General features: G+C 42.8%; 1 protein-coding gene and 1 non-coding gene across 2 annotated transcripts in view; both read left to right on the top strand.

The window, feature by feature from the left end:
* The window catches only part of LOC134798055 (dynein axonemal heavy chain 10), a 133,980-nt gene that overhangs the window by 116,403 nt on the left and 3,548 nt on the right, over positions 1 to 14,029 (top strand). The window contains exons 78-91 of the mRNA XM_063770382.1: positions 74 to 292; positions 536 to 700; positions 973 to 1,081; positions 1,558 to 1,721; positions 2,174 to 2,269; positions 3,021 to 3,199; positions 3,658 to 3,817; positions 4,053 to 4,254; positions 4,847 to 4,989; positions 6,366 to 6,524; positions 7,459 to 7,630; positions 8,436 to 8,567; positions 10,301 to 10,460; positions 12,759 to 12,978. Coding sequence (XP_063626452.1) covers positions 74 to 292; positions 536 to 700; positions 973 to 1,081; positions 1,558 to 1,721; positions 2,174 to 2,269; positions 3,021 to 3,199; positions 3,658 to 3,817; positions 4,053 to 4,254; positions 4,847 to 4,989; positions 6,366 to 6,524; positions 7,459 to 7,630; positions 8,436 to 8,567; positions 10,301 to 10,460; positions 12,759 to 12,978 — 2,280 coding nt within the window. The remainder of the gene's footprint in view (positions 1 to 73; positions 293 to 535; positions 701 to 972; positions 1,082 to 1,557; positions 1,722 to 2,173; positions 2,270 to 3,020; positions 3,200 to 3,657; positions 3,818 to 4,052; positions 4,255 to 4,846; positions 4,990 to 6,365; positions 6,525 to 7,458; positions 7,631 to 8,435; positions 8,568 to 10,300; positions 10,461 to 12,758; positions 12,979 to 14,029) is intronic.
* On the top strand, positions 6,004 to 6,075 carry Trnaq-uug (transfer RNA glutamine (anticodon UUG)). The gene has a single exon. It is a non-coding gene; the product is annotated as a tRNA-Gln (tRNA).

Below are 14,029 nucleotides of genomic sequence, written 5' to 3'. Positions count from 1 at the left end.
ATTACGTCTACAAACTAATGCACGCCACTAGTGTCTGTAGTAAGTATCTGAAATGAATTAATACATTTCCTAGGGTCTAGAAGATCAGCTCCTCAGCGTCGTAGTGAGAGCCGAACGATCCGATTTGGAAGAACAACGTGAAAGTCTCATCATAGAGACCAGCGCCAACAAGAGCTTGCTGTCTGGGCTGGAGGACAGCCTGCTCAGGGAGCTGGCTACGTCTACAGGCAACATGCTGGATAACGTGGAGTTGGTCGACACCTTGGAAAATACAAAGGCGAAAGCTGCTGAGGTGAGAGATCTAAAATTCTGAAAAGTCCAGAACGTATAGACTTCGGTGCAACCCGGCAAAATTGACAACAAACCGTTTCTATTTGAAGTAGATATTTGGGATTCATTCAAATTTGTTACGCATTATAATTTGCTGCAAAAATCCCGGAAAACTTACTACTACTGGAAAGGTGTTAGGAAAACTATCTTCCCGGCCACTTTCCAAACTTAAACTAATTATCTGCACTAATATTTTTCCAACCAGGTGATGGAGAAACTAGCTCTTGCTGAAGCCACAACGAAAGACATCGAGAAATTACGTGACGGTTACCGACCTGTGGCCAAACGCGGCTCTATATTATTCTTCGTGCTCTCCGACATGGCTGGAGTCAACTCCATGTATCAGTACTCGCTATCGTCTTATCTTGAAGTGAGTATTGTCTATTTTAGATTTATAACATACATATTTGAAGGTTGCATTCAAATTCTTTTATTGGACTTTAGTTTGACTTTTATTTGTGTTGGTATTGTGTGCATGCCTTTTCTTACGCCGATAGACGGTATACCGTAACAAAGTTATTCGCAAATCTTTTGTTTTCTATGCCCATCGAAAATGTATACGACATAAATATAACTGGCATCAATGACTGCATTTAATAAATGGATTTTGATATTTATGTCAGTAAATCCTTTACGATCCAGGTGTTTACGTTCTCTCTGCGCAAGGCCATGCCCAATGTGATCCTGATTCGCCGTCTCCGAAACATTAACGACATGCACACAAAGAACGTCTACGACTACGGTTGTACTGGTGGGTTTATAATATAATCTGCATTAAATAGATAGTTACGCCCAAAATATATCCAAATATATCATAACACATTTTTATTATCATAGATATAAGAACTTTTCCGATAAATTTGACCACTTTGGACGTCACTATCTACGTATTGTAGTTAGTTCGGATAGATACCTATAATTTATAATCTTTAATGTTTTCATCATCATTGGCCACAGCATCTTTGCAAATGATAGTTGCAGCGACTAAGGAGGTATTTTGAGGAGGTAGTCTACAGCCTACATCGGCTGCGATGACTGTATAAACCAATGGCCGATCGGCATTTCTTGCCGCATCGATCACAGATATGTCATAACTTCTGGGGTAGTCCATCAGCTCTGTGAATTCGTTTCTGCTTGAATTGGTACAACCAGAGCGAATGTTTTATGCGTCCATATAAAGCTGAAACAAAGCACCAGCCAATCTAATTTGATACTTTCCCTTTCAAGGTATCTTTGAACGGCATAAGCTGCTGTTCTCCTTCCAAATGGACATAAAGGTGGAAATGAACGAGGATAACGTTAGTCAAGCGGAGCTGGACTTCTTCATTAAGGGCAACGTGTCCTTAGAGAAGGCTGCCAGAGCAAACCCTACTACCTGGCTACCCAGCGCAGTAAGTAGTACCTATTAATGGATATTACCAAAAATCATTAAATTACAGGGAGTTTTTGTATGGATAAACTCAACTATCTGATAATACCCACGCTTTTCCTATGTACTAAGTGATCGGTCTCAGCGTTAATTTTGGAAAGGCAATCAATATACGTTTTTAAAAGGACTAAAGGGGCCCACTGATTAACAGTCCGCCGGACGGTACCGGCCTGTCAGTTACAACAAAATTTTGACAGTTCCGAACAACTGACAGGCCGATACCGTCCGGCAGACTGTTAATCAGTGGGTCCCTTGTGACTTTTAATAGCCTCTTCTTTAGTTTAAGAATAATGATGATAGTGTCTGTTCGGAAAGAGAAGAGTCATGGAATGTATGGGGACCAATACATTCCACGACTCTTCTCTTTCCGAACAGACTCTACTTATCTGTACGCTCATGTACGCTTATTTTCAGGGTTGGCAAGACATAATAAAGCTGAGCAATGATTTTCCGGAAGCGTTTGCTAGCCTTCCCGACCACATCTCTCGTGGTGTCGATGACTGGCAAGAGGTACCTAAATGCTTTTAAGTTTACATCCACGAACATTCTTTTCTCACACAGATTGATTAAATCCCGCAGTAACCCCAAGAAGGCAGAAAGTATCTATCCTCAGACCACAATACTCGTATATATAATACGAGTATACAAATACTTAAATAAGTACATAGAAAACATTTAAGATTTTGAAATAAATATCTGTGCTCATCACACAAATAATATAAATGCCCTTACTGGGATTGGAACTAAATACCATCGTCTTCATAGGCAGGGTCACTAGTGTCACCACTAGGCCAGGCCGGTAGTCAATTATTTATTAATTCTATTTTATTCTTTATTCAATTAATATCTTGGGTAGGTTATTTATAATATGAATATAAAAGTAAAATATAAAAAACACTTACAAAGCAATAAAAAATACATATAAACACATTATAAAAAACCTAACCTAGTGTGCCGCCGACAGCGGGGCAAGGCCCAAGCTGCCGGTGGTCAGAGCTGCAGAGAGAGGAACCGACGGGCGGACTATCCACGCCGTGTCCAAGATCACCGCCTTCTGCATCTGGCCCTTGATCCAAGCACCTAGCGAGAGTCTCTCAAGATGTTGGTCGAGACTTCATTATATAATTATTATATTTGAAATTTACGTCTCTATTCCTCATTTAACGCATAATGAGAAAGTCAGAATTTGAACAAGAACATGCCCTTTCCATTTATGATTTTATAGTAGTTAGAGCTGATGAAGCAAAACTGCTTTTTTTAGTGGTTCGACAGCGACACGCCAGAAACTGCGCACATTCCCAACGGATACCGTGACATCCTCAAGCCCTTCGAAATATTGATGCTGCTGCGATGCTTCCGTGTGGACCGCATCTACCGCGCGATCACTGACTATATAACTGTGACCATGGGCGAGGAATACATCACCCCGCCCGTCATCAGGTTTGAATAATAGAAAACCACAAATTACAGGGCGACGTGTCTGCGACAGAAGTGCTCAGGCATGACAGGACTGTAGGTATTAAAAATACCCTAACACACTTGTAAAGATACAAACACCTTCATGGGTACCCTACCTTATGGATTGGTACCATTTTTTTGGGGTTTTGTGGGCCTTTAAGGGCCACGTCGATCAAGCAGTGATCTATTGTGACGGCCCTTTAAAGTTCACTACTAATGCTCGTTGAATCTAGGAAATCCCAGATTCTTTGGGCCGTGCTCTGTACTTCATAGGGTTTCAGTACGTGTCGCCCTAAGTAGGTACTTCTTTTTGACATTAGTGGTCCACAGGAACAGAGAATGTGCATACTGCATAGCAGTCTCCTCTGACTCCTGGCAGAACCGGCATGTCGTATCTTGTTTCTTTCTAGGTACCATCTCTTATTAATGTATATTTTCAGTTTCGACGCAATTTTTGAGCAAACCAGTCCGTTTACACCGGTGGTATTTATTCTGAGTCCCGGGTCCGACCCAACTGCAGATTTGATGAAACTGGCCGATCGCTGCGGGTTCGGTGGAGGCAAATTCAAGTATTTATCACTTGGTCAAGGTCAGGAAGGGGTAAGTTCTTGTCTTGTAGTATAGGTATTGTCTTCTGGCCTCTGTAAGTACTGCTTAGTAGTACTGCTGTAAGTCGCGATCCTCAGCATTGAGGGAACGAGGAAGAAGAAGAGAAGTACTGCTTAAATAAAAAAAGTACAGATTTCTCTCTTTAGGACATGGACATTGTAGATGCTTCGGTAAATGGAAGGACTTGGAAATAAAATTTGATAAAAAATGTGTACTATTTTCCCAGGCTGCCCTCGCTCTGTTAGAAGGCGCGATCTCCCACGGGCAATGGCTAATACTCCAGAACTGCCATCTCCTAGTATCCTTCTTGCGAGAGCTGGAAAAACAGTTGGAGTTGATGGAAAAGCCCCACCCGGAATACAGGCTGTGGCTCACCACGGATCCCACGCCCACCTTCCCTATCGGCATCCTGCAGAGGTCGCTTAAAGGTAATACAATACAAAAACTCTTTATTGCACACCTCATTACAAAACACAATACAAATAATACAGGAAGAAGAGGTTAAGGCGGTCTTATCGCTAAAAAGCTAATAATAAAAAAGGAAATAATAACAATAAAGGTAATAATGGCTGGAACAAACCCAGAACTGCTACCTTCTGGTATCCTTGTTAAGTACCTACGGGAACTAGAAAAACAAACCGACCGAACGAGTTTCCAAAAGCAGGCATCAATTTTTCTAACATTAGAAGCATCTAGTAGAAGCCATTAGGTTATGTTAGATTTGATCCATCTGAAAATTTGGAAAGCTCGTTCGGTTAAATTAAATTTTGGCAAAAGTAACATCATACCAAAAACATTCCGAGGCAGTGATATTTAGATAATATGACTTTGTAATGTAATGTAAACAGCTGTTTAAACAATATTCGATAAGATATGACGCAATCTTATATCAGAATACTTTCGAAAATATTGTTTATTTTAAAAGCCTAACCGCTTCGTAACTATTGTTATTGTCGTGTAATATCGATCGGCAAAAGATGGAATAACTATAATTCGAATACGACTGTATGTGTTTGACAGTGGTGACAGAGCCGCCTAACGGTTTGAAGCTGAATCTGCGCAACACATACTTCAAGATGCGCGCGCACGCCCTCGAGGAGTGCACGCACCCCGCCTTTAAGAAGCTCGTCTACGTACTGGCCTTCTTCCACGCAGTGGTTCAGGTGTGCACATTATCATCATCATCTCAGCCGAAAGACATCCACTGCTGGACAAAGGCCTCCCCCAAGGATTTATTAAGGAAGGTCATTCGCTGCCCTCAACCAATGGTTTCCCGCGACTTTAACCAGATCGTCGGTCCATCTAGTCTGGGGTCTTCCCACGCTGCGTCTTCCGGTACAATTAACGTAAAGGTGTGCACAATTAACATCCAATAAAGTATTTTGGTGTTTATTGCTGATTGTTCTATGCTGTCTGATGAACCATTTAAAACATGAGGCTAGATGAACTGGCAGCGCCTCCTTGAACCTCGCGGCCGCGGTAGCCATGGGATGATGATGTTAGGTGACAACACTTTTTTTCTCCAGTGGGAGAAGTGGCATGAAGGAACCAAACCCATATGCATTATAAGTATATAAACAAATGCAAGTGCCTCTTTCAAAATCGGACTCTTTCATGCCACATCTCCGCTATAAAGCTAAGAAATTTATAGTTATTAAAAACCTAGCCTCTAAAAGCACTTAAGTTAAGATGAATGACCGTAACCAAAGATTGTGTATACCGTGACCATTGATAATATTCATGACTAGTCTAATCATTAACTTACCTATTTACATACTTATGTACCTACTTCGGTACACGGCCTTGATTTATTCAGTTTGGCATTACGATCTTATTATTTGACTATTTGTACCTACACACCGACTTTCAGACATCATTGCCGAGTGTTATGGAAAAACACTGTAAATATTTAAACATTTGCAATTAATGTCTATTCATTTTAAATTTTGAATAAAACAATGTTGCTGATAAGCGTTACAATTGGATGGTGTTTAGCAAAAATGAGTCATCCCACATCCATTTTGCAATAAAATGTCAACTTTAAGCGTCAATATTTTGAGTTGACATCTTATTGAAAAATTAATATGGGTTGACACATTATTGCGTATCAGCAGCATCCAATTATTGAAACAAGTGGTCAAACAATGCAATAGTCAATTTCGTCGCCTACTCCAACCGGTTCCATGGTGTAATGGTTAGCACTCTGGACTTTGAATCCAGCGATCCGAGTTCAAATCTCGGTGGAACCTGCTTTTTTGTTTTGGTGAGAGTAAAGCTAAGATTTGCGAAGCAGCGCTCGCAAATTTAGTTTTCTAAGCAACGCTGGGAATTTTTTTTTAATTTTTTTTCCTTTTTTCGGAAGGAGTTTATTCCAACCGTTATAATTTTATGAATGAATAATCTTAGTAGGTACATATATGTAAACTTTGATATAAATGGTAGGTAAATTAAGTAAATATTGGGCTGCGGGCTTTTGCGATGTCAATATGATTACATTTTTATTTTATGTAGATTTCTAATGTAAAGTTCTTCTTGGCAGGAACGACGAAAATACGACAAAATCGGGTGGAACATCTCATACGATTTCGGCGAGTCGGACTTTAGCGTGTGCATGCAAATTCTGAGTAATTATCTCGAGCGGTGCTATGCGGCCAAGGGACCCATTCCGTGGGCCACTCTGAAGTACTTATTCGGAGAGGTATGTTTAAATATAAGGGCAGTAAGTGAATGATGAGTCTGGTCAAAATACGATAACTTTTAAGAGATGACACTGCCCTGCTTCACCATTTTCGTTAGCATGTGCGATAGAGCAGCGGTATGTCATGTTAGCGTGTAGTTGGCTGTTTTTCTCTTATTTTAATGCCGAGTACACATAATGGGTCAACGTAGGACAATCTTGGGGATGCAGTTATGCGTAAGAGCCGCCATACACGGACTGCTCGAGCAGTAACCCAGTGATCAACATACACCGACTGCTTTTGCAGGTTGACCGCATGATGATATTTCACCGCGCAGTCAACCGCCCGAAGCAGTTCAACTGCTTGAGCGGTTCGTGTATTGCGAATGACGATTTTGTATTGAAACTGCAGATCACCCAACGGCGACCGCTTGAAGCTGTTGGCACTGACTGCTCAAACTGGCTCAAAGCAGTCCGTGTATGGCGGCTCTAAGAAGGGCAAGCGATATTGCTATCTTATTCCACCGCATCGCTGCGTCCCTTAGATTGGCCTGTGTTGGCCCAATCACTACACCTTATAAAACAAAGTCCCCTGCCACGTCTGTCTGTTTGTGTGTTTGTATGTTCGCTATAAACTCAAAAACTACTGAACGGATTTTCATGCCGTTTCCACCTATCAATGGAGTGATTCTTGAGGAAGGTTTAGGTGTATAATTTGTTAACCTGTGCGAGTCGCTAGTATGTGTGTCTAAAAGCATGTAATGTTGGATTTGCTTTCTGATGACCACAGTTATACTTAAGATATATCCCCTAGCCGCCCAGAGACCAATAAAAAGTTCTCCTGTTCCATTCTAATTTGAACGTTGTGTTGACAAAATAAAATTTCATTTTGCTTGGCAAGGTTTGACGTATGGGCGGCTAGAGGATATTTTTTTTATAAATCGCTTCTGTATAGGTGATGTACGGCGGACGCGTGATCGACGACTTCGACCGGCGCGTGGTGAAGACCTACATGGACGAGTATATGGGAGACTTCTTGTTCGACAAGTTCCAACCCTTCCACTTCTACAAGGACTCTACGTTCGACTACGTCATACCGCCCGATTTAGAGCGAGAGGAATATATCTGTAAGTCAGTGTGAAGAAGCCTTTTTACACTGGGAGGATGGTCAGGTGGCCGTCCTGGTTTTATTTTACAGCGACGTTTGACTACATAATATTGCCCGATTGTGATCACTTTTTAAAACCAGATTACCCCTTTCTTTTAAAACAGAAAATCGTAGGTGCAGTTTGCCCACGTAACCGTGGCGTTGAGGAAGCGGAAAGCGCTGCGCACGGACACCTGGCCGGGCAGGCGCGTGGATAGTTCACTGTGTTTCTACGAGCTATATAACTGTTATTTTCTAGAAAAACCTTGGCTGAGACACAAAATAAGTAATAGTACTACCGTACAGAAAAGACACTTCCTACAAAACTGAAACCTGACAGCGATTCAGGCGGCCTAGCCAAGGTGACGATCGCTTGCGCTTCGCTATCGAATCGCGTTGTGTCTCTCTGTCACTCTTTCATATTAGTGTGACAGTGATAGTTGCGTTTCGTTCGTCACGGAGCGGTAGCGATTGGCATGTTGTCTACGGGGCCAGGGACGAATCATGCTGTCCCTTTCTAATGTATCGCACTATCCCTTTCGGCTATTTAGGGTTGTCAAAATTCAAGTCATTATCGTAACTGTGGTTGTGCACGCAAAGGGACGGGACGTAACGTTGTGCCAACCCTGATAATTGCTGAGCCGAACGGATCCGGGAATGCCCGAAAGGAGGAGTGTCGCCCCACCCACGGCTGATGAACCCAAGCGATCCTGTGTAGTCAGATCATTATCGACATTCTTATAATTCGTTTATATTTTGGACATCGAATAAAATTCTGCTTCCAGTGTTCATCGACACACTGCCGCTGGTGAACTCCCCGGAGGTGTTCGGGCTGCACGCCAACGCGGAGATCGGCTACTTCAGCCAGGCCGTGCGCGAGATGTGGGGGCACCTCATAGAGCTCCAGCCAAAGACAAGTCAGTAAACGTGTCTCAAAAAGTTTTCAAAATATTTAAGAGTATGGTCAGTGTGGCGAAAGCTCCAAAAAAGGGATGTACAAGTTATAAAAGGGTCGGCAACGCGTATGTAACACTCCTGTTGTTGCAGACGTTCATCCATCCATCCAGCCGCATCGTATGCTTGTTATTAGCCACCGATGTTGTATTGAAAAAAATAAATATAATTTGCATAACTCTTGTATTTGTATACGTACATCGCACAGACACAGTCAGAAAAGAAGAGCTTCATTCCTTCTGCTCTACCGACCTTCTGTAAGTAACGCAAGAGTTTCAAGCGATGAAAGAGCTTGTGGACGGTCCCACATTGACCTTAGATTAGATTTGGAAAATATCTCGGCTATAAAACTTTTTCAAAATGGATTCTTTAATTCTTGTAATTTTTTCTGAGGAGTGTCCCAACTTTTTGGATCCTTTCTGCAAATTGCACATCTGTATCTTTATACTGATTTTGATTTTTTGTATTATTTAATACTTACAAAAAACATCAGTTCATCTCGTTATGTAGGTATTTTATATGTTTACGATATTAGATCGTATGTTATCCTTAGTATCTTAGTATGTTCATATCATATCCATAGTTAGATATATAAGTACTTTTTCATTTAACATCCTTATCACTGTTTAATTTTGAATAATATATTTCATGCTGCATTAACAGCTTCGGTCCTGAAAAGTAAGTCCTCTACCACCCACTGGCCACTAGTAATCTGGATAAGTAGTTACCAACTAAGCTAATACTGTACTAAGTACATACTCGTAGGTACAAATCAATGAGAATGATACTTAGCTTTTTGCATGTAATTGCTAAATAATTGGCTTATTCTGCGTCGTTCATTAATAATTATTGTTGTGATTATTTATAGTCTATCTAACCAAGTATAGTAAAACTGACGATGTACGTTTTGAATGATTATGTGCTGCCTCGCTAGATGGAACTGGAGGTGAGTTGCGAGTAAAATTGTATGGTAAACTGTTAATATTAATTAAATACTCTTTCTAAAAATAGCTATAAGAATGAAGTAACGGTGGAGTGAATGGTTCTTCCATCATAATACATAGGCGTTTTTGCCACGAACACGAAAACACGAACTAGCGGTGATATACCTACCTCTACGCAAATCGCATTGTTGGCGTGCAGGTAACCACGCCACGCTGTTCCAGTGTGTGAGCAAGACGCATGAATGTTATGATGTCGCGCTCCGCAGATCCGCATCCAATCTATAGAGGATTTAAGTACTACGTTACCAAATTCATGCCTCTCGTCTCAATGAACGTTCAGGACCAGATGGACTTCACATTTGATAGAACCAGTACCTAATATACACATACAGTAGCGGAGTGTGCTCCTGGTACTAGTTTTCTATAAGTACAAACTGAGTCCAGGAACCGGTAATTCCCGATTCTTTCCAACATCAGTCCCGGGAGCAATCCCTATAGGCTCCGTGCATGAACTATAGGGATTTTTGGCGCGAGGCGTAAATGTGTCGTTTATGCTTCCGATGTAGCCCACAAGATGGCAGAACCTACTATGCACAAGGAAACGTACCGACAAGAACGGTAGATGGTAGCACTTGTTTTGGCAATGTAACATGTGCACATATGTTTCCGATTCAGGCCACAAGATCGCAGACCCTCCAACGCGCACGGTCCCTATATAGTACTCATAATAAATACGCTCTTTTGTGGTGTAGGCGAAGGCGGCGGAGCCATGTCGCGAGATGACTTCATCGACAACATCGCCGTGGACGTCCTCGACAAGCTGCCGCCGCTGTACGAGGTGTGGCGCGTGCGCAAGGCTTTCGAGATGAACCTGACACCGACTGGCGTTGTGCTGCTGCAAGAACTAGAGCGGTACGAACAGCAGCAATAGTTGCTAAGCGAGCGAGGTGTTCAAAATGATCTAGACGCGACTTTATTGTTAAGAGAATAAGAGCGCGTCAAGGTAATTTTGAACACCTCGCCCGCTTAGCAACTTCTGCTGCTGACTATACTAGCAGCACTTATCTGACCATCGGTGGCCTTTATTTCGTTAGACTACGACATTTACAAATGGTTGGTTTACTGTGGTTACGGAATTTTTTTTTCTTCCTCTTCAACTTTTTTATTACAAAACTCTCGCTGTATCATTTTTATTACATCCAGAGGCGTATTTACAAATTTGGCGCCCCGGGCCATTTTGATTTGCCGCCCCCCTTCATCAGTGACGATAAAGTATTTTATTTAAGAAAAAAAAAACCTGCAACAAGTACCTTTGGGGTGTGAAATAAAAAAAAACTAAACATTTACCATTTACTCACATAGGCATTTACATTTCTTTTCCTATGTACACATTGGTTGACAAAATCATCAATAACGCTGTCGTAATTTAAAACGTTTGTCAGCTCAGCTTCTATATTAAGAAGAGCTAAGCTATTCAGGCGCTCTTCGCTGATAGTGGAACGTAGATATTTTTTTATTCTTTTGAGTGCAGAAAGGTGACGTCACTAATGTCACTATTCTAGATACAGATTTATATGGGCCGTTTTTGTCACTCAATGACGATGCGACCTCGTTATATTTGCCTGTACGGTTACCATCAGTTTGTCACTGACATAAACGCCGTCGAGAACGTAATTTACTTTCTATACATCCCGTTTGCACTAATATGCGAGTGCGAGCGAGATGTATAGAAAGTAAATTACGTTCTCGACGGCGTTTATGCCAGTGACAAACTGATGGTAACCGTACTGATCTGATCGGTGACCGGTGGGTACTGCTGAGTTTTGGCCATTGAGAATCAAGGTGAGACATGGCAGTCAGGCTGGATATAGCTAAGGAGTTCGGTCGGGTCTGGCATCGAGTCTGCTCGAGGGACTATGTTATACAAATGGATCGCTAGCTTTTTTTCCGGTAGACGCACATGAGCCGTATAGTAGACGGAAGCTGCTCCGATAGTGTGGACATTACCGCTGGCGTTGCACTAGGTTCTGTGCTGTCATTGCTGCATATCAATGATAATCATTGCTATGCAGACGACAGTAGTAGGGATGCGTATTACACAGGCCGTACCATTATCCCTCATTCTGTGGTGCTGGAAAGTCATGAAAAGTATTGTATTTGTATCTGATATCGAGAGCACTCTATCTGTACTGAGTTTCGGCATGGGATCGGAACAATTTAGTGAGATTCAATACCACGAAGACACAAGAACCGCCCGTATGTATATAGTCAGATGGGTCACAAATAATGTTAGGTACGTAAGTGAAAACGCGAGCGTAGCGAGCGCGAAATTTTTTCGAGAAAATAGTAGGTAAATTTTTAGGGTTCCGTACTTCAAAAGGAAAAAAACGGAACCCATATAAGATCACTTTGTTGTCCGTCCGGCCGTCTGTCTGTCTCAATATAAAGGGTCTTGACATGACAGAGGGCGGCAAAATCGACAAGGCTTGTTATTTTTACAAATAAATAGGGGAGCGACAAAATTCTGGTCGACCCTATCTGAACAGCTAATAAAATATTTTTTTGACCCAAATTTGCCGCCCCCTAAAATCTGCCGCCATAGGCTTCAGCCTACTCAGCCTAGTGGTAAATCCGGCACTGCGCCGTACTAATACTTCTTGAACGAAAATGCTAAATTAATTTAGGTACTTGTTGGTAGATATTTTTAGCAATGGTGGGGTTTGAAGCGTTCGTTTGTTTATTAATTTAAATGTTAATTAAAATATAATAAAAAAATAGCTAAGTTTGATTATAAAAGGCGCCCAGAAAAAGCCGCAAGGGGGTGGCTTCGCCGCCCCCCTGCGGCCTGCCGCCCCGGGCCATGGCCCCCTTGGCCCTATGGTAAATACGCCCCTGATTACATCCGCCAATCTCATCAAAAACTCCAAAACTTTGAACATAGAAAGGTCTTGAAAATACTTCACCAATCTCATCATTTTCAGTAGTGAACATGTCCAAATAGAACCTTCCTTTATTTCTTATGATAATTTCCAAAAAAAATCTACATAGATAATAAATTTCCCAACTCTTTAAAAACGTTGTACGTTACACAACATCTGTAATTAGACACTTATGATTCCCATTTTCTCAAAGTACACATAGAATAAAAGAGCAAAAGAGGTCATCATCAATATTGAGAATGGGACTCTCTGATACCTAATTATGTTCCAGGTTCAACCGCCTGATCAGCCGCATGCGTACAACACTGACACTCCTTCGCAAGGCTTTGGCCGGCGAGATCGGCATGGACGCTGTGCTGGACAATGTGTCCTACAGCCTGTTCAATGGACAACTGCCTAATGTGTGGCGCGCACTCGCGCCGGCTACTTGCAAGGGGCTAGGGGGGTGGATGGACCACTTTATGGCTCGGACTAAGCAGTACACTGACTGGGTAAGTGTTCTACAATTTGTTTAATGGATAACTGCCTAATGTCTGGGGCTCACTCGCGCCGGCTACTTGCAAAGGGCTAGGGGGGTGGATGGACCACTTTATGGCTCGGACTAAGCAGTACACTGACTGGGTAAGTGTCCTACAGCCTGTTCAATGGACAACTGCCTAATGTGTGGCGCGCACTCGCGCCGGCTACTTGCAAGGGGCTAGGGGGGTGGATGGACCACTTTATGGCTCGGACTAAACAGTACTCTGACTGGGTAAGTGTCCTGCAGCCTGTTCAATGGACAAGTGCCCAATGTGTGGCGCGCACTGGCGCAGGCTACTTGCAAGGGGTTAGGAGGGTGGATGGACCACGTTATGGCTCGGACTAAACAGTACTCTGACTGGGTAAGTGTCCTACAACCTGTTGAATGGATAACTGCCCAATGTGTGGCGCTCACTCGCGCCGGCTACTTGCAAGGGGTTAGGAGGGTGGATGGACCACGTTATGGCTCGGACTAAACAGTACTCTGACTGGGTAAGTGTCCTACAACCTGTTGAATGGATAACTGCCCAATGTGTGGCGCTCACTCGCGCCGGCTACTTGCAAGGGGTTAGGATGGTGGATGGACCACGTTATGGCTCGGACTAAACAGTACTCTGACTGGGTAAGTGTCCTACAACCTGTTGAATGGATAACTGCTTAATGTGTGGCGCTCACTCGTGCCGGCTACTTGCAAGGGGCTAATAGGGGAGTGGATGGACCACTTTATGGCTCGGACTAAACAGTACTCTGACTGGGTAAGTGTCCTGCAGCCTGTTCAATGGACAAGTGCCCAATGTGTGGCGCGCACTGGCGCAGGCTACTTGCAAGGGGTTAGGAGGGTGGATGGACCACGTTATGGCTCGGACTAAACAGTACTCTGACTGGGTAAGTGTCCTGCAGCCTGTTCAATGGACAAGTGCCCAATGTGTGGCGCGCACTGGCGCAGGCTACTTGCAAGGGGTTAGGAGGGTGGATGGACCACGTTATGGCTCGGACTAAACAGTACTCTGACTGGGTAAGTGT

Source organism: Cydia splendana, chromosome 16 (genome assembly GCF_910591565.1).
Source record: "Cydia splendana chromosome 16, ilCydSple1.2, whole genome shotgun sequence".
Lineage (NCBI taxonomy): Eukaryota > Metazoa > Arthropoda > Insecta > Lepidoptera > Tortricidae > Cydia > Cydia splendana.
This window is presented reverse-complemented; position numbering and strand designations above follow the sequence as displayed.